At 46.4% G+C, this 24,840-nt stretch overlaps 1 protein-coding gene across 1 annotated transcript in view; it reads left to right on the top strand.

The window, feature by feature from the left end:
* The window catches only part of LOC137532273 (interleukin-17 receptor E-like), a 131,238-nt gene that overhangs the window by 59,159 nt on the left and 47,239 nt on the right, over positions 1-24,840 (top strand). Inside the window, exons 4-7 of the mRNA XM_068252605.1 lie at positions 4,245-4,339; positions 6,950-7,076; positions 16,261-16,358; positions 24,425-24,551. Coding sequence (XP_068108706.1) covers positions 4,245-4,339; positions 6,950-7,076; positions 16,261-16,358; positions 24,425-24,551 — 447 coding nt within the window. The remainder of the gene's footprint in view (positions 1-4,244; positions 4,340-6,949; positions 7,077-16,260; positions 16,359-24,424; positions 24,552-24,840) is intronic.

The raw sequence follows: 24,840 nt of genomic DNA on the forward strand, positions 1-24,840 counted from the left end.
CGCCTGCGCGAGGGGCTCTCACCGTCGCACTGACATCATCAGGACTGTACTGCTCAGTAGTCCTGCGCCTGCGCGAGGGGCTCTCACCGTCGCACTAACATCATCAGGACTGTACTGCTCAGTAATCCTGCGCCTGCGCGAGGGGCTCTCACCGTCGCACTAACATCATCAGGACTGTACTGCTCAGTAGTTCTGCACCTGCGCGAGGGGCTCTCACCGTCGCACTAACATCATCAGGACTGTACTGCTCAGTAGTTCTGCACCTGCGCGAGGGGCTCTCACCGTCGCACTAACATCATCAGGACTGTACTGCTCAGTAATCCTGCGCCTGCGCAAGGGGCTCTCAACGTCGCACTAACATCATCAGGACTGTACTGCTCAGTAATCCTGCGCCTGCGCGAGGGGCTCTCACTGTCGCACTAACATCATCAGGACTGTACTGCTCAGTAATCCTGCGCCTGCGCGAGGGGCTCTCACCGTCGTACTAACATCATCAGGACTGTACTGCTCAGTAATCCTGCGCCAGCGCGAGGGGCTCTCACCGTCGCACTAACATCATCAGGACTGTACTGCTCAGTAATCCTGCGCCTGCGCGAGGGGCTCTCACCGTCGCACTAACATCATCAGGACTGTACTGCTCAGTAATCCTGCGCCTGCGCGAGGGGCTCTCACCGTCGCACTAACATCATCAGGACTGTACTGCTCAGTAGTTCTGCACCTGCGCAGTACAGGCCGGATGATGTTGATGCGACTCCGAGAGCCGCACGCTGGAGCGCAGGAAGATGCCGACCTGGCGAGGTTGGCATCTGCACCAGAGGAGACCGGGAGCCACCGGAGCTGCGGCGAGGGTACAGGACGGCTGCCGGGGCTGGGCGAAGCCCCAGGTAAGTGGATTTTTATTTTTAGACAGCTTGGACCTTCCCTTTAATTTGAATAGACTCGATTGTATAATTATTTGGTCCATAAACTAAAGAAATTAATGTATAAGTACATATGAAGTAAATACATACATAACTATAAATGCAAATAATCCATGGCCTTAAAGGGAACCTACACTGAGAAGGATATGGATGTTTCCTTTTAAAATAATACCAGTTGCCTGACTCTCCTGCTGATCCTATGTTTCTGATACTTCTAGCCACAGCCCCTGAACAAGCATGCAGATCAGGTGCTCTGACTAAAGTCAGACTGGATTAGCTGCATGCTTGTTGCAGGTGTTTGATTCAGCCACTACTGCAGCCAAAGAGATCAGCAGGACTGCCAGGCAACTGGTATTGTTTAAAATAAAACATTCATATCCCTCTCAGTTAAGGTTCCCTTTAATCAAGTAGTTGATCCATTGGTCCGTAAGACTAAGAAGGTAAAGAGACAGTGAATTGAATAATGGATTGTAGCTATAGAATTGATTTATCCATTAATCAAACCAATGTGTGAAATCGTAGAAAAGATGGACATTGTAGAGGACCACTCCAGTGAAAAAAGTAAGCAGTTAAAATCTGACAGGTTATAGACTAGTCCATCTCCTCATGGGGGATTCTCAGGATTTTCTTTGTTTTCAAAAGCTGAACAACAGTTGCTATATCTAACTGCCGTCATGGCGGTCGGCTGGTATTTTACTATTTCGACAGTTAGATTTAACAACTGCCGTTCAGAATTTTCTTTGAAAACAAAGAAAACCATGAGAATCCCCCATGAGGAGATAGGCTAGTCAGGGGCATAACTAAAAATCATGGTGGCCCCAGCAAAAATGAGGGGCTCCCCAATTTTTACACCCTTTTATTTGCCTACCCCTTAGTGACCCTCGCAGCCTGGGGTCCCATCTTGCAAGGGTCATGGAAATGTGGCGATTCATTATTTTCACACCCATAACAAGTGTAGCCACAAAAACACCTGATCTGAGGAAGGACCCCTTTAGGAGAGGGAGTGAAGTAGTAGTTGGGGGGCCCCACAGTTGCAGGGACTGCTCCGCTCTAGTTACACCCCTGGGACTATTTCAAAACATGTCAGTTCTGTCCAGAGCAAGATCATGGCTGGGGCCTAGTGGCTGTCAAGGGGCCACCTGCCACCAGGGGTGTAACTAGAAATCACTGGGCCCCCCTGCAAAACTTTGAATGGGGCCCCCTCCCCCTCGCTTTCAGCACAGGTAAACTGAGAACCAATGCTATTCAATTGGCCAGTACACACTTGAATGTGTTTTCCCCATGCAGATAAAAACAGACAGCAGTCAAGCACTGCACGCATTTTCTCAATCAATTACATTAGGTTATGTGATAAAATGTGCATGTTTCCACACATACAGACACACATGGTGTGTAGAAAATACATACAGAAAACCCACAGACGAGCAGCCTCAGCTTATTACACTCACTCTGTCCATCTCTGAAGGAGAAGAACTGGCTCTGCAGACTTCTCCAGCATCACTACAGTACACAGCACATGGGAGGGGAGTGTAGAAGCTGGGGGCGGGGCACTGTACACAAAACCCTGCTGCACCCTTAATAGGGACTTTCTACGAATGTTTGTATGATTCCTTATCAGTGGCTGAGCAGAAGCAGTCATTAGAACAATTGGGCAGAGAGCAGAAAGTTTTTTTCTCTCCATGCCCTTAGTTGTCAGTCTCTCAGGACAGGGAAAAGAAACTTCACCCCCCCCCCCCCCCCCCAGCTTCTGGACCCCCCTGCAACTGCATACATTGCAGGGTCTATTGTTACGCCCCTGCCTGCCACCTTCTCTGACCTCTCTCCACTACAGCTTCCCAAAATGACCACAAGGGGGTCCCAAATCTATTAGGTTGCCTAGAGCCCCATTACATCTTAAAGCGGATCCGCAATGAAAAACTAACTATAACAAGTAATGATAGTGGTCCTTTAAAGAAAAAGAGTTATTGGAGTTATTTCTGGGAATAGTGTAGCACTGGGCACATGAGCCAGGAAGCAGCTACGATTTCTACCTCTCCTCCCCCCTCTCTTTTAGTTTACAACCTATTCTTTTGTCAGACCATGTTTGCCCAAAGAAATTTATTGATATCATAATTGTCACCAAACAAAAGTACAATTGTCTTCACATCACAATGGCTCAAAAAAAAAAAAAAAAAAAAAAAGTCTATTAGTTTGCCTGTGCTGTGACTGCAGCTGTAGGACAGCTCCCCCTAATGGTTATATGTATGTATGTATAAAAGAGACATCTCAAAAGCACTTCTGTAACTCCAGTGATGTGGTAGAAGGCAATTCATTATTCAGGATACCCACTTTTACATTGATTTCAGCACGAGAAACACTTTCAATATCTATATATTGCTGTATATTGATCTGTAACCCACCTTCCAAGTGATGCTTAGTCCAGGCTATTTAGAATTCTCCTCCCAGTGCATTCTGGGAGACCAGTTGTTGTTTCTGCTCACTTCGGTACACACAGTAAACAAACATTATGCAGAGCTGCATCTGGCAGCAGTAAAGGTGTCATCAGCCGTGATAAATTTCAGAATGTAAATCAGGGTAAGTTCAGTGTAAGGGGGTTGAGTGAACTTTTGACCTTTATAAAAAATTGAATATCTCAAAAGCTATGAAAGATAGGAAGATGATTGTTGCACCTTAGATGAGCTCATTGTCAGCACTACCCACCCATGCCAGTTTCACTGTAGGTTGTTGTATGGCGGCTAGGTCATGTTATTGTTTTGGAAAAAATAAGTGCTATTCTCTTCAAAACGGAAGCAGCACAAACCTTCATTTCTGCAGCACAAATGGGCACAAATGTTGCACTAACCAAACATGATGGAATTTTTATTTCTGCAGATTGTAGGGGGCAGCTTAACGGAGCTCGTTTGGATGCATACATTATGATCTATCTGGTCAATTACATTATGACAAGCACAGTGCTACAGAAATGCATATGATGCATTGGCATAGCTTTGGGTAGTGCATCAGCATAGCTATGTTTTAGTGTATTGGCACAGCTAAAGGTAGTGCATTGGCACATCTAGGGGTAGTGCATTGGCACAGCTATGCGTTGTGCATTAGCATAGCTATGGGTAGTGCATTGGCATAGCTATGGGTAGTGCATTGGTACAGCTAGGGGTACTACATTGGCATAGCTATGGGTAGTGCATTGGCATGCGGCCCTTAGCGCTCATCCCCATTGTAATGGGAGGCAGAAGACATGTCATGATTGCGTGTGTATTGTCGTATCGGTGTGCGTATCTTTCTTAGTACACTTGCGGTTAAGTGAACTAATGTTTGTTGTTCCAGACCTCCCCGTGCACTATGGCTTCACAATTAGTTATCTGGAATTCACTGTCAGCGCTAAGAAGACTCTAAAAGAAAAGTTCCTTCCTGGGGATTTGGTGAGTAACGGTTATTATTGTGCATTTATGCTCACCAGTTCTTTCATTAGCTGCACCTGGCTTGTACTGGATCAAATCCCCTATTTCCTTAAAGAGAACCCGAGGTGGGTTTGAAGAATATTATCTGCATACAGAGGCTGGATCTGCCTATACAGCCCAGCCTCTGTTGCTATCCCAAACCCCACTAAGGTCCCCCTGCACTCTGCAATCCCTCATAAATCACAGCCACGCTGCTGACAAACAGCTTGTCAGAGCTGGCTGTGTTTATCTCTATAGTGTCAGTCTGCTGCTCTCCCCGCCTCCTGCAGAACTCCAGTCCCCGCCTGCATCCCTTCCCTCCCTGCTGATTGGAGGGAAGGGACGGGGGCAGGGACCGGAGCTATGCAGGAGGCGGGGGAGCAGCCAAGACTGACACTACAGATGTAAACACAGCCTCACAGCGTGGCTGTGATTTATGAGGGATTGCAGAGTGCAGGGGGACCTTAGTGGGGTTTGGGATAGCAACAGAGGCTGGGCTGTAAAGGCAGATCCAGCCTCTGTATGCAGATAACATTCTTTAAACACACCTCGGGTTCTCTTTAAGCCTTAAATCTTCATGAAAGTGCCCATAAATGTTACAAATTTTTCTTCAGATTAAATCTTCCGACACACCTTTTATGATTGAATTCTATAGAAAACTGCACCATTTGTGGCAAAAATCGATGTGATACGATTCTTTGGTCGATCAGAAAAGGAAAAATGATTGATCCAGAAGTTGGATTTTATGATCGAATTGGAATATAAACCTTCTTAAAATGTTCAGTTAATGGGAAAAAATCGATAATTACCTTATGATTAGTTACGATCGTTCAAATCGCTTCGAAAGATCGAATCTGAAGGAAAAACTGTACCGTCAAAGTGCACCTTTCGATAGGTTTAATGAGTCATTGGTCAGCGTTTTGGTTTCTCCCCCCCCCCCCCCCCCCAATAAAGCACCTTTGGGCTGTCGTCACCCCCTCCCCCCCTCCCCCCCCAACCAAACACAAGTGCACAACCTACACTCTGCAAAGGAAACTGTCTGGAGAGGGCAAGCCAAAATAAGAAAACAGGCCCCTTCCAGTCATGGGCTCTCCAGTGGCCGCAGGGCCTGTTCCCAGCAGTCATAGCTCCCAACTGTCCCTCTTTCCGGGGGGGACAACCCCTCTAGTTCCTCCTTATTTATCCCTCTTTCAAGACTGATGTACATTTTTGTGTTAATATATATGTATTTGTGTTATATTTGTTTATATGTATTTTTCTTCTGAAAAATGTGTTTACCTGACTGTCTCTAACTGTAATATCTCTCTATATTATTTTCAAATGTTAAAATGAAGACAAACTACTGATGATAGAAAGGACCAGTGTGGTCTCAATGATAAAAATACATCTTTTGGTTCTGATATTCTTTGTGATATGCATGGTGAGGGGTGTGATGTGGGCGTGGTTAATCTGCAGGGGCGTGTCTTAACCAATTGAGGTCTACAGGCTTACACTCCCCTAGTGACCAGGCTATTTTTTACAATTCATGCCACTGCAGCTTTAAGGGCTCGCTGCAGGGCCTCACAGCTCGGCACACAAATGAAATTTTCACCCTTTCCTTGACACCAAAAGAGCCTTTTGTTGGTGGCATCTGATTGCTGCTGAAACTTTTTTTATTTTTTTAAATTATTAATTTAAATGTTTTTTTATTTTTTATAAAATTGTTTATTTATTCCACCCCCCCCCCCCCCCAATAAACCTCCCTCTCCCCAACAGCCAATCCGTGTGGTTGGGTCTCATAGGCATTCATTAGCCTATGAGAGGCAATCATCTCAGAGCCAATAGAGGGGACAGCTCAGTGACAGAGCTATCTCTGTACAGCACTGCAGGAGATCGCAGCGCTGTACATTATAAATAAATGGCGGTTTTGCCATCAAACAGTCGGCCGGCAACGATCTCCGCCGGCAGAGGCCGCGCCATTACTCAAGCGGGGATGCGCGTGCATTCGCGCGCAATCCCCTGCAAGACACTCCCCCAGGACTTGACTCCAATCGGTGTTAGGCGGCCCTGGGGGAGCCACCTTGTGTCTGTCTTTCGGCGTTAGGCAGTCGTAAGGTGGTTAAAGTTTACCAGAGCTGAGTTAATAGGAACCTCCTGCACATGCGCAGAAGGCCACGACTGACGCGGCTGAACGGCAGACCGCGGTAGGAAGGCGAGGGACTCAGACGGGCTTATGGGGCTGGAGGAAGCCCTGGGTAAGTATTGATTCTTCCTATTAATTCAGCTCTAGTTTACTTGTGTCCCTCTTTCTTGTGTCAAAAAGTTGTGAGGTATGCTAGTGCTTATTAGTTAATGAGAAGATAGTATGGCTGCTGGAAGCTTCCTCTTCTCAGGGGAATCAAGTTTTATGTATTAGGATCATTTTTTCACTCCTCCCTCATGAAGAGGGATCACTTCCTGTGCTGTCACTGGAGACAGGAAGTGACGGTAAATCTGCATTACATAGTGAGGTTCTAATGCTAATTTTCACTGCTCATAGGCTTAATTTAGATTTTTAAGTGGCATTGATAAATCCATTATTGATCTGTACATTTATTCTTGTCCTTTGTATAGAGGGGAGTGCGATATCACTGCTGGCATATTGCGCAGGATGTACAGGATGTAACTGTTTCACTCTTAGCCATTCTAAAGCGTGGAACATCTGCAAACAGAGACCGGCACATCGCAAATTCTTACAAAGGTAAGGTGAAAAAGCAAGAGAGCGTTGACAGTCCTCTTATTTCTGTTATGACAGGTCCACATACAAAATACAGTAGAGTGTCCTTTTACGGCACAGGTGAGGATTGCCGTAATGCCGCTTTTGTGTGCTTGCCAATTGCTTGAGAAGTGAAGCAACCGATGTAAATTCTAGCAATGATCTCTCCCTGCTGATTAGAGACACTGAATTGAAAAAAAAAATAGGATATAATGATTTGTATGTGTAGTACAGCTAAAGGTGGCCACTAATGATCCAATCTTTTTCATCCAATCTTACCATTTCTATGTAGTATAAGGGACTGCCTATAGTATCCATTCAATATATTCAGTCATTTTACTCTTCTACAGAGATTTGCTAAGATTGGATGAAAAAGATTGGCTCATTAGTGGCCACCTTAAGAAATAAAACATTAGGAACAGAGACATAAGTCTAATGTTGTTTCCAGTACAGAAAGAGTTAAGAAACTCCAGTTGTTATTTATGCAAAAGAGCAATTAAGCTCCACAACTTTCAAAGTCACAGAGAGCTCCTGAAGCTTATTATCTCAAGTGTCAGTCACTGTATTGTTTTTTCTTCTGCAGAGAACAGTTCAAAACTTCACTGGCCTGCTCTGTAAAATCATTTAGAATGCTGAGTAGTGTGTAAACTGCAAATATTAGAGAATGATGCAGTTATAAAAAACACTATATAACTGAAAATAAAAATATGAGTATATTTATTTTGCTACTAGTGTTCTAGTAATTATCTTTACTACACAACCAATTCATTATATCATAATTTATTTTTTTTTGCCTTCAGTGTCTCTGTAAAGGCTCATACACACATCAGACTATGGTCTTTGGAAAATGAAAGATCACAGACCAATCTTACCACCCTTCATCTAGTATGAGAGCCATACTCTACACAGTCTTTTCTATGGAGCTGAACTCCACATCAGAAAAAAATCTTTGCAAGATGCTGCACACAAAGATGCTGTACAGACACAAAAGATCAGTATCTGCAAAAGATCTGTTCCTGACAAAAATCCATTCCTGCAAATTGCAATGATAGTCTATGAGATCTGCAGATCATCATACACACATGATTTAACTGAAGGGACTCCGAGCTCACGAAAAAAAGAAAAGTTGTACTCACCAGGGGCTTTCTCCAGCCCAGTGCTGGTCGGGAGGTCCCACGCCGGCGTCCTGGCTCCTCTCCTTCTCCCCGCTCCGGTATAGCTGACAGGCCGCAGCCCGGGCGACACTCGGTGGAGTGTCGGGCTGCAGCTTCCGCGTATGACGCGGATTACGTCACACGCCGGCCGCCTCGCGTCATCACGGCGGCCGGCGTGAAAGTACTGCGCATGCGCGCTTTAATCGCGCATGCGCAGTACTTTCACGCCGGCCGCCGTGATGACGCGAGGCGGCCGGCGTGTGACGTAATTCGCGTCATACGCGGAAGCTGCAGCCCGACACTCCACCGAGTGTTGCCCGGGCTGCGGCCTGTCAGCTATACCGGAGCGGGGAGAAGGAGAGGAGCCAGGACGCCGGCGTGGGACCTCCCGACCAGCACTGGGCTGGAGAAAGCCCCTGGTGAGTACAACTTTTCTTTTTTTCGTGAGCTCGGAGTCCCTTTAACTGACATTCATCTGCAGATCAAGCAATCATCCGCAGATCTGAAAATCCATCTTGGTGGATCTGATCTGCAGATGAATGTCAGTTAAATCATGTGTGTATGATGATCTGCAGATCTCATAGACTATCATTGCAATTTGCAGGAATGGATTCTTGGCAGGAACAGATCTTTTGCAGATACTGATCTTTTGTGTCTGTACAGCATCTGTGTGTGCAGCATCTTGCAAAGATTTTTTTTGATGGGGCGTTCAGCTCCATAGAAAAGACTGTGAAGGTATGGCTCTCATACTACATGGAGGGGGGTAATATTGGTCTGTGATCTTTCATTTTCAAAAGACTATGGTCTGATGTGTGTATGTGGCCTAAGGGTGCAGCAGTAGCAACTTGTGAATGCTTCGGGCGTCCATCTTCTTCTCCCCTGTAGCTCCCAGAGGCTTTGTCCTCCATGCACGGCTCTGAGGCGTCACGTAACCCAATGTTGTCAGGGGACATTGCGGGGAGCCATACAAGGACGCCTCTGGGAGCTACAGGAGAGAAGCGACCGACGCCTGGAGCAAGTTGTTACCACTGTGCAATACTCTGAAAACTGGAGTACGAATGCCCCATGCTCCCCCGCCTGGCATGCTGGTTAGTTGAGACTGCTGGATGCCTGAGTCCTGGTTAATCGGGGCTCTACTATAATATTTTCATGCTTTTTTTTTTTTACCCCTTCCATAGCAGTAGTCTCTGGCCCCTTAAAGAGATCCTTAAGCCTGCAGATAAAAAAAAATCAGTTTTACTCACCTGGGGCTTCTACCAGCCCCCTGCAGCCGTTCCGTGCCCTCGCTGTCACTCGCAGATTCTCCTGTCCCCACCTACTGTCATTTGTGGCCGACAGGCTCACTGCGTCATGCGCAAGCCTGGCCACGCGTCTCTTTGTTCGTGTTCCCGCCCACAATACCGTCCTGCGCCTATTGCAGATGGGAATGCGAAGAAAAATACATGTGGCCAGGCCTGTCGGGCCTGTTGGTGAAACTAAAGTAGCTGGTGGTGGGGGACAGGAGGATCCGTGAGTGGGCACGGGACGGCTGCAGGGGGCTGGTAGAAGCCCCAGGTGAGTAAAGCTGATTTTTTTTTTTAATTTTCATTTTTTACAAGCTTAACCACTTGCCGACCGCCCACAGCCCATGGGCGGCGGCAAAGTGGACGCCTAAAGGACCGCAATACGCCTTCAGGCGGCGCGTCCTTTAGGCATGCTGGGGGAGCGATCGCGTCATTGATGACGCGCGCTTCCCCCGGCAACTGGCTCCGCCCACCCGCCGTAACATCCCGCCGGCCATACGGAAGCGCCGGCGGGATGTTAACCCCGCGATCGCCGCTACAAAGTGTATAATACACTTTGTAATGTATACAAAGTGTATTATACAGGCTGCCTCCTGCCCTGGTGGTCCCAGTGTCGGAGGGACCACCAGGGCAGGCTGCAGCCACCCTAGTCTGCACCCAAACACACTGATCTGCCCCCCCCCCGCCCACTGATCGCCCACAGCACCCCTCAGACCCCCCCTGCCCAACCCCCAGACCCCTGTTTGCACCCAATCACCCCCCTAATAACCCATCAATCACTCCCTGTCACTATCTGTCAACGCTATTTTTTTTTTACCCCCCCCCCTGCCCCCTGCCCCCTCCTGATCACCCCCCCACCCCTCAGATTCTCCCCAGACCCCTCCCCCCTGTGTACTGTATGCATCTATCTTCCCTGATAACCTGTCAATCACCCGTCAATCACCCATCAATCACCCATCAATCACCCATCAATCACCCCCTGTCACTGCCACCCAACAATCAGCCCCTAACCTGCCCCTTGCGGGCAATCTGATCACCCACCCACACCAATAGATCGCCCGCAGATCCGACATCAGATCACCTCCCAAATCCATTGTTTACATCTATTCTCTCCTCTAAACACCCACTAATTACCCATCAATCACCCATCAATCACCCCCTATCACCACCTGTCACTTTTACCTATCAGATCAGACCCTAATCTGCCCCTTGCGGGCACCCAATCACCCGCCAACACGCTCAGATTGCCCTCTGACCCCCCCTTATCAATTCGCCAGTGCATTAATTACATCTGTTCTTCCCTGTAATAACCCACTGATCACCTGTCAATCACCTGCCAATCACCTATCACCCATCAATCACCCCCTGTCACCCCCTGTCACTGCCACCCATCAATCAGCCCCTAACCTGCCCCTTGCGGGCAATCTGATCACCCACCCACACCATTAGATCGCCCGCAAACCCGCCGTCAGATTACCTCCCAAATGTATTGTTTACATCTGTTATCTTCTCTAAACACCCACTAATTACCCATCAATCACCCATCAATCACCCCCTATCACCACCTGTCACTGTTACCTATCAGATCAGACCCTAAGCTGCCCCTTGCGGGCACCCAATCACCCGCCCACACGCTCAGATTGCCCTCAGACCCCCCCCCTTATCAATTCACCAGTGCATTAATTACATCTGTCCTTCCCTGTAATAACCCACTGATCACCTGTCAATCACCTGCCAATCACCCATCAATCACCCCCTGTCACTGCCACCCATCAATCACCCCTGTCACTGCCACCCATCAATCAGCCCCTAACCTGCCCCTTGCGGGCAAACTGATCACCCACCCACACCAATAGATCGCCCGCAGATCCGACATCAGATCACCACCCAAGCGCAGTGTTTCCATCTATTCTCTCCTCTAAACACCCACTAATTACCCATCAATCACCCCCTATCACCACCTGTCACTGTTACCCATCAGATCAGACCCTAATCTGCCCCTTGCGGGCACCCAATCACCCGCCTACACGCTCAGATTGCCCTCAGACCCCCCCTTATCAATTCGCCAGGGCATTATTTACATCTGTCCTTCCCTGTAATAACCCACTGATCACCTGTCAATCACCTATCAATCACCCATCAATCACCCCCTGTCACTGCCACCCATCAATCACCCGCTGTCACTGCCACCCATCAATCAGCCCCTAACCTGCCCCTTGCGGGCAATCTGATCACCCACCCACACCAATAGATCGCCCGCAGATCCGACATCCGATCACCTCCCAAGTGCAGTGTTCACATCTGTTCTCTACCCTAAACACCCACTAATTACCCATCAATCACCCCCTGTCACTGCTACCTATCAGATTAGACCCCTATCTGCCCCTAGGGCACTCAATCACCCGCCCACACCCTCAGAATGCCCTCAGACCCCAGCCCTGATCACCTCGCCAGTGCATTGCTTGCATCTATTCCCCCCTCTAATCACACCTTGAGACACCCATCAATCACCTCCTGTCACCCCCTAGCACACCTACCCATCAGATCAGGCCCTAATTTGCCCCGTGTGGGCTCCTGATCACTCGGCCAAACCCTCAGATCCCCCTCAGACCCCCTTCCGATCACCTCCCCAGTGCATTGATTGCATCTATTTTCCCCTCTAACCACCCCCTGAGACACCCATCAATCACCTCCTGTCACCCCCCTAGCACTCCTATCCATCAGATCAGGCCCAATACAACCTGTCATCTAAAAGGCCACCCTGCTTATGACCGGTTCCACAAAATTCGCCCCCTCATAGACCACCTGTCATCAAAATTTGCAGATGCTTATACCCCTGAACAGTCATTTTGAGACATTTGGTTTCCAGACTACTCACGGTTTTGGGCCCGTAAAATGCCAGGGCGGTATAGGAACCCCACAAGTGACCCCATTTTAGAAAAAAAGACACCCCAAGGTATTCTGTTAGGTGTATGACGAGTTCATAGAAGATTTTATTTTTTGTCAAAAGTTAGCGGAAATTGATTTTTATTGGGTTTTTTTCACAAAGTGTCATTTTTCACTAACTTGTGACAAAAAATAAAATCTTCTATGAACTCGCCATACACCTAACGGAATACCTTGGGGTGTCTTCTTTCTAAAATGGGGTCACTTGTGGGGTTCCTATACTGCCCTGGCATTTTAGGGGCCCTAAACCGCGAGGAGTAGTCTAGAAAACAAATGCCTCAAAATGACCCGTGAATAGGACGTTGGGCCCCTTAGCGCACCTAGGCTGCAAAAAAGTGTCACACATGTGGTACCGCCGTACTCAGGAAAAGTAGTATAATGTGTTTTGGGGTGTATTTTTACACATACCCATGCTGGGTGGGAGAAATTTCTATGTAAATGGTCAATTGTGTGTAAAACAAATCAAACAATTGTCATTTACAGAGATATTTCTCCCACTTAGCATGGGTATGTGTAAAAATACACCCCAAAACACATTATACTACTTCTCCTGAGTACGGCGGTACCACATGTGTGGCACTTTTTTACACCCTAAGTACGCTAAGGGGCCCAAAGTCCAATGAGTACCTTTAGGATTTCACAGGTCATTTTGCGACATTTGGTTTCAAGACTACTCCTCACGGTTTAGGGCCCCTAAAATGCCAGGGCAGTATAGTAACCTCACAAATGACCCCATTCTAGAAAGAAGACACCCAAAGGTATTCCGTTAGGAGTATGGTGAGTTCATAGAAGATTTTATTTTTATTAACTGCTTCAAAAGAAGGGGCGGCTTTTGTCTGAAGAAGAAGGGGCGGCTTTATCTCTTTTGAAACGCGTTACAATAAACAGATCTTTACATTACACGGTATTGTTGTTTGCACAGACTTGCACCTCACCCATGCCAACTCCATTATACACTACCAGCTAACAAGCACCCGCAGAGTGCAGGTAACGCTTGTGCTGGAAGGTGGAAGACAGCTTGCACACCGATCCCTCTACAAAAGGGAATATACTCATACAATTGGCGCCCGCCATAGCCACTGAGCACCTGCATTGTGCAGAACGCTGGTGACTGCAAGGCGAGTGGTGCTATCCACAGCTGCGAGAGGAGAGGAACAAAGGAATCCCAGTTGCCAGGAGCCTGGTCCCTGGCTCAAAGGGACAAAGCCTGCGAGCTGGGACACCCATATGGGCTAACCAGCACTACACTGAGGTGAGATCATTCTACGGTCGGCTGGCCACTTTTCATAATCCACACACTGAGTGCGCTTTCTCCCACTTTGTCTCCAGCTACACAGCTGGCACGTGTGTTTTCAGCTCGGCCCAGCAATGTCACCCAAAGGAATCAGGTCCTGATCGCCGACAGGTGACATCCATGAAAGGTGTGTAAACACCTTTAGCAAATCTGCTGGGCAGAGCTGAGAACCTGACCATGCTATGGTTCAATTTGAAAATTTCAGTTTACGAATGTAGTAGGAGATTCATATAATTGGATCCACTACAGGCTACCTTTAACCTGCCTGGCGTTCTATTAAGATCGCCAGGCAGGCTGCGGGAGGGTTTTTTTTGAATAAAAAAAAAACTATTTCATGCAGCCAACTGAAAGTTGGCTGCATGAAAGCCCACTAGAGGGCGCTCCGGAGGCGTTCTTCCGATCGCCTCCGGCGCCCAGAATAAACAAGGAAGGCCGCAATGAGCGGCCTTCCTTGTTTTGCTTATATCGTCGCCATAGCGACGAGCGGAGTGACGTCAGCCGCCTCCGATCCAGCCCTTAGCGCTGGCCGGAACTTTTTGTTCCGGCTACGCTGGGCTCAGGCGGCTGGGGGGACCCTCTTTCGCCGCTGCTCGCGGCGGATCGCCGCAGAGCGGCGGCGATCAGGCAGCACACGCGGCTGGCAAAGTGCCGGCTGCGTGTGCTGCACTTTATTTGAGCCAAATCGGCCCAGCAGGGCCTGAGCGGCAGGCTCCGGCGGTACTGGACGAGCTGAGCTCGTCCAGACCGCCCAGCAGGTTAACCTCCTTAACAGTAACCCTGAGTCAGAATCGGGGCAGAAAACGGCAGCTCAGAGCCATAACCCCGAGCCTGACTCGTGGTAGATGCTGAGAAGTTTATGCAGAGCATAGCGTGTAGCAGGTGTTTCAACTCACCTCCCCCAGGATCCAGACGCCGGCAGCCATTCTACTTCCTGTCCTCAGAGACTCTAGATCCCTGATGAGATTGCTGTGTGTCATCATGACGGCAGCCGGCAATCTCACTATAGAGTTACAGCACCACCCGGAGGACAGGGGGAAAACTACAACGCTGCATCCCAGGGAGGTGAGTAAGTGCAGGGGCAGCTGCAGATCTCTCTGAGGGTATGATTTTTTTTTCATGCTTTTAGGGTCTAAAAGCTAATGAAAAAATTGCACCACCTTTAGACCATAAAATAAGGAAGCAATCATACCGCCAGGGAGGTACTGGAAGCGCTGGTTTGCAGATGTTGGAGTGCTTTTCCAGTGCATGGGATAAATGGTTAGAATAGTTAGTGTGCAACACCAACCATACACTAGTTGATGTTCACCAAATTTAACAAAAATCTCCATGACTGGAAATCGATCTGAGGGTTGCAATCTGTTAGGATTCGCAGGTCTGTCTGTCACTGCAGTGATGACCTGGTAGTGGATTTAATTCACCCAGCACATTACTGCTGTGTGTGTGCATGGGAGTGTCCGATCCCCAGGGTGATGGTCTCCTTACAGCAGGGGTGTCAAACTCAAATAATAATCAAAAGTGGGCCGAAATCGTACACTGGGACCTAGTCACGGGTCAACCTCAATATCTACTGGCCACCTTCCTCACTTATAAAGTACTCTGGTGTCTGATGGTCCTCCCTCCCCTATACAGTACTCTAGTGCTTAGTGCTTTCTCCCTACCTCCCCCTATGGCTTCCCTGGTGATCTAGGGCTTCACCTCCAATATAGCTTCCCTGGTGGCCTAGAGTGGGCCAAAAATAATGGGCCAAAAATAATGCAAAGTGGGGAAACCACTTGAGGGCCAAATCTAATGGCTCTGAGGGCCAAATCTAATGGCTCTGAGGGCCAAATCTAATGGCTCTGAGGGCCAAATTTGGCCCACGGACCGGAGTTTGACATGTATGGCTTAGAGGGAGCATTTAGGGTTCAGCTAATCATGACACAATCATTTTACCATCTTGCACATTTCCAGTCCAGCTCATGTGACCAGGACTTTTCTATTTAAAGTGGATCCGAGATTAACTTTTACTCATTGCATAATTGTGTTCCTTTCCAATAGTTTATAGGGCACTCCTCAAGCCAAATACTTTTTTGTTTTAATACTCTAATTCCCTATAAACTAAACAAGCCACGCCCACAGGTTTTCAGAGAGCCTTGGCACTGTAGCAAGGGCTCATGGGAGCTCAGTCTGGGCAGGAGGAGGGGGAGTTATTACTAGCCAGAGATTTCAGAGGCAGAGGGGAGGAGTGAGGAGGAGGTGGGATTAGGCTTTTTTGCTCAAGGTGCAGATAAGCCTGCCTGTGTGTAATGTTTACAAACAACATGGCTGCTGTCATTGTATCACAGGAAGAAACAATCATATTCGATTGAAGCTGTTTGCAGCTAGATATGCTGTGTAAACTATCTAAACTTTAGATAAGATATATAGACAAGTTACTTGTTGTAGTTAGTTTTTCATCTCGGATCCGCTTTAAATCACATTTATTTAAAGATATGAATGGCTTGTTGTTGCAGGAGTCCCCGACCTGTACGGCTTTTACATCAATCTTCTGGAGATAAGCGCCAAGAGGCTTACGAAGAGACACACAGAAAACGCCTCACTAGGAGATTTGGTGGGTAACCGTTTAGATTATGTTGCCATAGTGAGACCCTTTCATGACACGTAATCTCTCTAACCCCCCCCCACCCCCCATGTTAACCTATTATTGTCCCTTCATCTCCCCCACTCAGTGTTAACCTTTTCCTTATAACTAACTTATTCGCTTTCACATTAAATATTCTGGTTTCAGCATCAGAAACAGGGCCGGATTTACTATAAGGCACTGTAGGCCTGTGCCTAGAGGTGCGCCTGATGATGGAAAGGCAGCTCGATCCCCTCCCCTAGTGCCTCCCTCCCTCCTTCCCTATGCAGAGTCCCAAGCAGAGTGTAAATGAGAGGATACTCAACCGGGTCTCAGCATTCTACTGATTAGATCTCCCTCCAGTGGGGTCACCACTTGCTATGTAATACTGAGGGTACTTCTGGCTACCTAATGCTAAGGGACACCTGTAGCAACCTATGACGGGCAAGGGAAGTAAGGGAAGAATGACAGCTGGGCCAGCCAGCACACTGGCGGGGTAGTTTGGTGGGTGTTTGTAGATTTATGAATGGCGAAGTCTAGGGTGCGAGGACATCTGTGCCTATAGGCTCCTGTGATGTAAATCCATGGCCTGATCATAAACACTTCCTATAGCTATATATTACTGTATATCGGTATGTAGCCCTGCTATGTAGCTCCGCCCTCCCGCTGAGGACTAACCTAGGCTTTTTATTAGTTAAAGATTCCGCAGAGATCGCCTGCCAGTATTAAAGATGTTGCCACCTGTTATAAATTTCAGGAAGTAAATCAGGGAGAGGGAAGATTTGGTCAAACACTTACTAAATAATTTATAAATGAATATTGTAAAAAAACAAAAAATCAATTTTATTAATTATGTTATTTTGACTACAGTTCCTCTTTAAAGTGGTATGAAACCCTGACATAACATTCGATAAAAATGTGTTTTCCTACTTTTTAATACTCATACAGTTTTCACATTTGCTTTTTGTGCACAAGTAATATTGTCCGTCTCCAAATTACAAGCTTCCAAAGTGTAGTTTATCTTGCCCTGAAAGCTGCCATTGCATTTTATTCCAACTGCTTTTTATTATATATTAAAATCTAATGAGCTGTTCTGAACTGTGTGTGTGTGTCTGAAACAGAGACAGCTTCTAAGGGCTCGTTCACACTGCAGGCGTTTTCTGCTATTTTTCGTCCGCCTGTGGTTTTTAAAAATGCCCCCCACGGGTTGTGCACGGTGCGGCTAGGAAAGAGGTGAGTTTCCATTTTCTGGGCGATTCCGTCTCACTTTCAAAGCTTTATTGTCTTCAAAATGGTAACATGACATAGTAAACAGTGAGACAAAGAGAATGAAGCATAATATAACCTTAATAATGGGTACAATCTTCAAGATAGCATTAAGCATCAGACTTTACAGTGTATGGGGTGATCAGTTCAGAATTTAGCAGCATATATATTCAGCAGTCAAACAATCTAATGGGACTTTGGGCTGTGTAGCAGTGACCAGTGTATGTGGGGATATTACATCTAGAGAGAGTTAGGGGGTTCCCCATATCTACATCATCAACTGCATTATGAGGTTAGGTTCCCTCTTGCATTACATCTTTATATTCCTGTGAGTCTTTAAAATCATACCATAATGCCCACGTTTTCACGTAGAGATCCATCCTGTCTTGTGCTGCCAGGATTATCTCCTCCATATCCGCAATCCCATTCACTCGGCTCCACCACATTGCCATAGTAGGTACAGTGTCTGATCTCCAATGTAAGGGGATCAAGGCTTTAGCTGCATTTAGTAAATGTATCAGCACACAGCGTTTGTATGATTTAGAGGAGAAGGGGATCATGTGAAGTAGGTAGGCTTCTGGAGTAAAGGGGATGTGGACAGAGGAGATCTTCCGAGCCCAAGCGTGTACATTTTGCCAAAAGGGTTGAATTTTTCCGCATGTCCAGAATATATGGAGGAGAGAGCCTCCCTCTTTTGAACATCTCCAACAGTTGTCATTCGGAATCAATTTAGCCTTGTATAACTTATCAGGTGTTTTATACCAGTGGGTCAAGATCTTATATCCCAGTTCTTGGGTATTGGCGTTTAAAGAGCCCTTATGGATGTTTGTCAAAGCTGTGTCCCATAAATCAGAGGGGATCTGCTTGCCCAGACTAGATTCCCATTTGTTTTGGAAGGAGAGAGAGTCGGGTATCTCGAGGCCTAGCAGCAAATTGTACAGTAGGGAGACTGTATGTCGGTGTTGGTTTTCTCCTATACAGTGTAGTTCAAAAATCGTCAGAGGTCTGGCTACCTTATATGTTTTGAGTAGAGAGGAGATAAAACTTCTTAATTGTAGGAAAGCCCAGAAGGGTATTTTTTTATCAGAGGTTAGTAGTGTAAAGGAATCAAGGGGTAAACATTTGCCATTTGAGATTACATCTTTTATTCTGAGATTACGGTTTCGGAGGTTTGGGAGGAAAAATGGGTCTAAACCTGGGGCAAAGCTTGGATTGAGTAAAATCGGGGTAAGCGGGCCTGGGTTTGATGTTAACAATTTACCCGGTTTTGCTACGTCCCTGAGTGTCAGCAAGGTAGCGGCAACAAGAGGGTTGGCTTTATAAAGATCAGGTGGAGATGGCTTAGGGACCCAGGGTAAGGTGTGTAGTGGAATGTTGACTTGTGCCTGTTCCACTTGCCTCCAGCGCTTTTTAGAGTCCGAGAAACACCATTCCAAGATTCTACTTAGGATTGAAGCTTGGTGGTACTTGCAAAAATTTGGTAGGCCCATGCCTCCATTAGGTTTGTCTAGTGACAAAATGGCTTGTTTTAGCCTAGCTGGACGTTTCCCCCAGATAAACAGGGATATTTGTGTTTGGATGCTTGAGAAAAAAGCCTTGGGGATGTGGATGGGAATAGCCTGGCTAATGTACAGAAAACGTGGGAGAATGTTCATTTTAATGGAGGCTATCCTACCAAACCATGACAAAGTAGGTTTAGGTCCCCATCTTTTAAGGTCATCTATGAGTGAGGTGAGTAGTGGCGGATAGTTTAGGTCATACAGTCGCGATAGGTTGGTTGGCAATTGGATACCTAGATATTTTATAGAGGTATCAGCCCATTGAAACGGGAAGGCATTTTTTAAGTTATTCACTATTTCAGGAAGCAAGGTTATGTTTAAAGCGAAAGATTTAGTGAAGTTAATCTTATAGTTTGACAGGAGACCGAAGAGCTTTATTTTGCTAATGAGATTTGGTAGTGTGATTTTAGGCTGGGTGAGAAAAAATAATAGGTCGTCTGCAAATGCTGAGACTCTGTGCTCCTCACCTCCTATGTTGACACCTCCAATGTTAGGGTCTTTGCGAATGCTATTCAGGAAAGGCTCAAGGACTGTTATAAAGATCAAGGGCGAGAGAGGGCAGCCCTGTCGTGTACCGTTAGTCAAAGTGAAAGAATCAGATAGGAATCCATTCACTCTTACCTTTGCCGATGGATTGGAGTAGAGTAGGAATACCCAGTTTAGCATTTGGGATCCTAATTCCATGTGTTGTAGTGATGCTTTTAAAAAATCCCAGGCTATTCTGTCGAAAGCTTTTTCAGCGTCAGTGGAGAGAAAAAATCCCTCCACTGACTGCTTAGATAAAAATGAATGGATTCCTATGGCTCTCATAGTGCTGTCTCTTGCTTCTCTCCCTGGCAGGAAGCCAACTTGGTCATGGTGTATTCTGGACTCCAAAATAGGCGTTAGGCGGGTCGCCAAAATCTTGGCGAAGAGTTTGGCATCATTGTTTAGGAGGGAGATAGGGCGGTAACTGGCGCATGACTGTGGATCTTTTCCTGCTTTGTGTATCACAGCAATGTGAGCCTCTAGAAATTGCTTAGAAGGTATGGAGTCACTTTTAATAGCGTTAAAGGCTGTAAGGAAGTGGGGAGCCAGAGTGTCAGCAAAAAGCTTGTAGTACTGAGCTGTTAAGCCATCTGGGCCTGGGGACTTATTTGGTTTCATAGAGTTTGTAGCACAAAGAAATTCATCCAAAGAGATGGGATCGTTTAGTTGTTTCCTTTCATCATCCGAGAGCTTGTCAAGGCCATAAGACTCTAAGAATTTAATCATTTCCTGTGGTCTAGGGGTATTAGTGTTGTCCCCCATGGGAGATGTCGGGAGGTTGTAGAGAGATTGATAGAAAGTTTTAAATTCTTCTGCTATTTCGGGAATTTTTATCTTTTTAGTCTGAGTAGAGTCTATCAGGGAGTGGATATGGCTCTTAGATTTTTGGATTCTTAAGGCTTTCGCTAGGAGGGAGCCACTCTTGTTGCCGTGCTCATAAAAGATGCCCTTTGAAAGTAGGAATTTACGTTTTAGTCGATGCGAGAGCATGTTGTGTAGTTGCTTTCTTAATAGTATGAGTTCTTGGAGGGATTGGGCTGCTAGTGAAGCTTTGTGTTTTGCTTCCAGAGCACGAATCTTAGCATGCAGTGTATTGATACCCGCCTCTCTCTCCCTTTTGGCTTTTGACCCCATGGCTATGAATACGCCCCTGATAACTGGCTTATGGGCTTCCCACACAGTTAACGGTGTTGTTTCAGTGTTAGAATTAATTATAAAATAGTCAGAGAGTCGGTGTTTCACTCCAGCTACAGCCGTCTTGTCTGCAAGAAGAAACGGGTTAAGTTTCCAGGAGTATGATTTGGGTAAAGCTACTGGAGCTTTCATCACAAAAGCTATAGGTGCGTGATCGGCTAAAGTTTGTGTCCCAATCTCTGAGGTTTGGAGTAAAACAGCGTCCCTCTGCTGAATACAAAAGTAGTCAAGCCTGGAGTAGCGTTTGTGAACCGAGGAGAAAAACGAGAAATCCTTTTCGTCTGGATGGAGGAGTCTCCATACATCAATCAACATCAACCTGTTCAAGAGTTCCTTAACCTTTTTAAGTGCCTGATATCTGATTGAGGAGGTGCCGGTGGATGTATCTAGAAGTGGGTTGAGAGGGAGATTAAAATCTCCCCCTAGGATTAATACTCCCCTGGTGAAAGACAAAAGGCGACTGATGATGTACTGGAAAAAATTCACCTGCTTATTGTTAGGGGCGTAGATATTAGCTAAGGTAATAGTCTGGTTTTGTATTTTCCCTTGTACAAAGAGATAGCGACCCTCTGGGTCTTTCATTATTTGAACATCTTGTAAATCAATAGATTTATGAACTAGTATAGAGACGCCCTTTGTCCTCGCCAGGGGAGACGTGGCATGGTATGAAGTGGGAAAGTGTCTCGAGTAGAACTTGGGGATGGAGGAGGTGCGAAAGTGGGTCTCCTGCAAGAAGCCGAAAGTTGCACCCTCTTTTTTCAAATATTCTAGAAATTTGGACCTTTTTTCTGGTATATTTAAACCGTTAGCATTTATGGAAATAAATTTCCAGTTAGGAGTTTTAGGAGTATTCATACTATGAAAGATATAGGTGCAATAGAAAAAGGAAAAAAAGGAAAAAACCAGGAAAAGATGCAGGAGATCCACTCCAGCACCCGCATACATCTCAAAAGGCAAAGCGTATCTAGGCAAATTTGATATACCAAAGTGCAATTGAATGAAGGGGAGGACTCTAGATGTGTATATCAGAGATAAGAAAAGGTTAGCCTAGTGGTCAGAAAGTAAATTGAAGTTGTATTTATGTTTTATGACTGTCTTTGAAGTTTAATATACTTTAAAACAAAGCTCGAGATCAAATAGAACTGATCTAATAAAGTCAATGCGATCTTAAAGAAAGGGAAATTATTTCTCACGTGTGGGTTCTGAATTAACAGAGCTCACACTCCTTAGAGTGAGATATGGTCAGAGGACTAGGAGAGGCCTCTGCTGTGGGACTAGAGAGGCGCGCAAGCAAAGCAGCCTATGTCACTACAAATGTGAGTCTACCAGTCTCACGTTGTATATAAGATAGAGTTAACTTAACTAAACAGCTGAAAGCACCCAGACCTGAGTTATTGCTTATTAATGTAAGGAATCTCCCCGTGGGGCGGGAGGTAAATATATAGAGACAAGGGATTTCTCCCAGAGGCCGGGCAGAAGAGGAGTTAGTGGAGTGTCATATATGAACGTTGGGCTCCTCTGCCCAATCTCAGGGAGAAGCATATCCCTTCATTGGTCACTTTATGTTATATGTAGCAGAGACAAGGTATGGCAGTCTTAGATTCTAATTAAACTTATTCAACCGCTATTATACTCTTAACACAGATAGTAGTAACACACATCTAGTCTAGAAGAAACAAGCATTGCAAAAGTATGTATATAACCTGAACAGATATATAGCAAAACCCCAGTATTACTATAGTAGGTGCAAGACTATGTAATTGCTATGATAAACCGTAAACCTCACATAGTGAGTTAGTCCCCATAGAAAAGGAGAAAAAATGAAAGATACTTCACGTAAATGTTCAGTTCACGCTGGAGTTTCTGTCGATTCAGGGTTCTCATTACGATCATAATCATCTCTGTTAGGGTGCTTGCGAGCAGATCTTGTTTTCCTGGGGGTGTTGAGGCGTTGCTTCAATGGAGTCGTGTCGCAGTTGGAAGAGTGACTTTCCGTGTTAACGCGGTAGTCCGCATACCAAAGTGGTAAGGCCGGTTCCGTTATACCCAGCTCTGAGCAAAAGTCTAGTTCCTGCTCTTTCAATGGAGGAAAGTCTATTAGCAATGGCGGCAACATCCTCTCTCACCTACGATATGGCAGTAGCGAAGGTGGACTTTATTTCTGCCATGAATTCTTTCATATCGGCATAGGTGACTGTATCTTGTCTCTTTGCAGGTCGGCCGTAGTCCTGTTCAAAGGAATCCCGGGAGGATTGTGAGTCAGCCGGGGAAGCAGCTCTTGCCGGCGCCATATTGGATCTCGGCGTTGCGGCCCTCTTGGATATTTGAGATCGGAATATCTCTGATATATTGCCTCGAAGTGTAGCTTGAGGCGGTTTTTGCAAACGTGGGTTGTTTAGGGACTTGGCTCTGCGGCTCATCTCAGGAATAGTTTCCCCACGGAGGTCCTATAGCTGGAAGTAGCTATGTCTGGGTGCGGAGCAGCTCTCTCAGGCAGCCATCTTCGTTGCGCGTCAAGCCACGCCCCCGGGGCGATTCCGTCTCAATGGAAGGTATAGGAAAATCGCCAAACACGTACAAAAACGTGCATTAAAGCAATTGCGATCGCGTTGTTAAGAATAAATACGTTGTATTTATTCTTTTCCGAGTCAAAGAGTTCACTTCCTGACTTGCGTCAGAGAGTGAATTACAAATCCGCTCGGAAAAAACGCTTAGAAAACCGCTAAGCACAAAAATGAATTGCCCCCCCCCCCTCCCCCCAAGCTCCGGGAATCGGGAAAAAAAAGACGCCTCAAAAACCTAACGTGGACAGACACGCAAACCGAATGCAATGTGAACAAGGCCTCAGAGTTTTTTTTCACTTGTTACACACAAATGTATAAACATTGGAATGTAAACAAAGATTGTTATCTCTAGTCTGGATGCGGATTTGAAGCTGAATTAGCTTTGCATAGCAGGACAAAGTGCTGTTTTTAACCATTTCAGTAATGTTCTGCTACAATGCAGAATCTTTTAGAGCAAAGTAGAAATGCTGACTTTCAGACCACTTTACCTACCCTACGTCCGCTCCACGCCAATTAGCGTGGCCGCGGCGCCAGCCCCAGGACCGTCTAACGCCAATTGCCGTCAGGTCCTGGGGCCGGCTACTGCAGGAGTTCGGACGCAGGCTGCGTGTGCATCTCCTGCTTGAGGGGCGGAGCTCCGCCCCGCCTTCAGTCTCCGAGCAGCAATCGCCACTCGGGAGACTGTTAGATGGCGAAACCGCCGTCTTTTCAGTTAGTACAGCGCTGCAATCAGCGATCAGACCCCACCAACAGAGAGCTCTGTTGGTGGGGGGGATCACTAGTGTGCTGTGTTGTGTGGCCCTGCAGCTTGGCTTTAAAGCTGCAGTGGCCAATTAAACAAAAAATAGCCTGGTCTTTAGTTTGTTTTTCATGTATATCACATTTTACATTAGTTAAATAATCATTTCGTAACTAACTTGTGCTTTCATGTTTTATTTCTGTGCAGTGGAAAGTGCGGCATCGCTGCCAGACTGCCAGACCTGCTCTCGGGAGGATATCTGTATCGCTTTTAAACATTCCCGAGTATGGCATATGTATGGGCGAAGACACACATGCACCAAATACTTTCGAAAGTAAGGATTACAAAAATAAAAATGGCTATGCCTTTATTTCTATTATGACAGGTTTGCTTTACATAGCCCCCATTCAGCCAAGTGTTATAGCCAATCTCCAGATTCCCCAAATGTGTAAAAACACCTGCTGTATGCGCTGGTGCATTTCAGAGGCAAACCCAGGATTTTCAAGGAGGGGATTCCTAAAAGGTCTCCCTCAGCCACGCACAATACAGTATAATAATATGGTAGGACATCATGCTGGGTGCACATAATGCAATTTACCGTCCCACCCACCGAACTGGATAGA

The sequence above is a fragment of the Hyperolius riggenbachi genome, chromosome 9 (genome assembly GCF_040937935.1).
Source record: "Hyperolius riggenbachi isolate aHypRig1 chromosome 9, aHypRig1.pri, whole genome shotgun sequence".
NCBI classification, from domain to species: Eukaryota; Metazoa; Chordata; class Amphibia; order Anura; family Hyperoliidae; genus Hyperolius; species Hyperolius riggenbachi.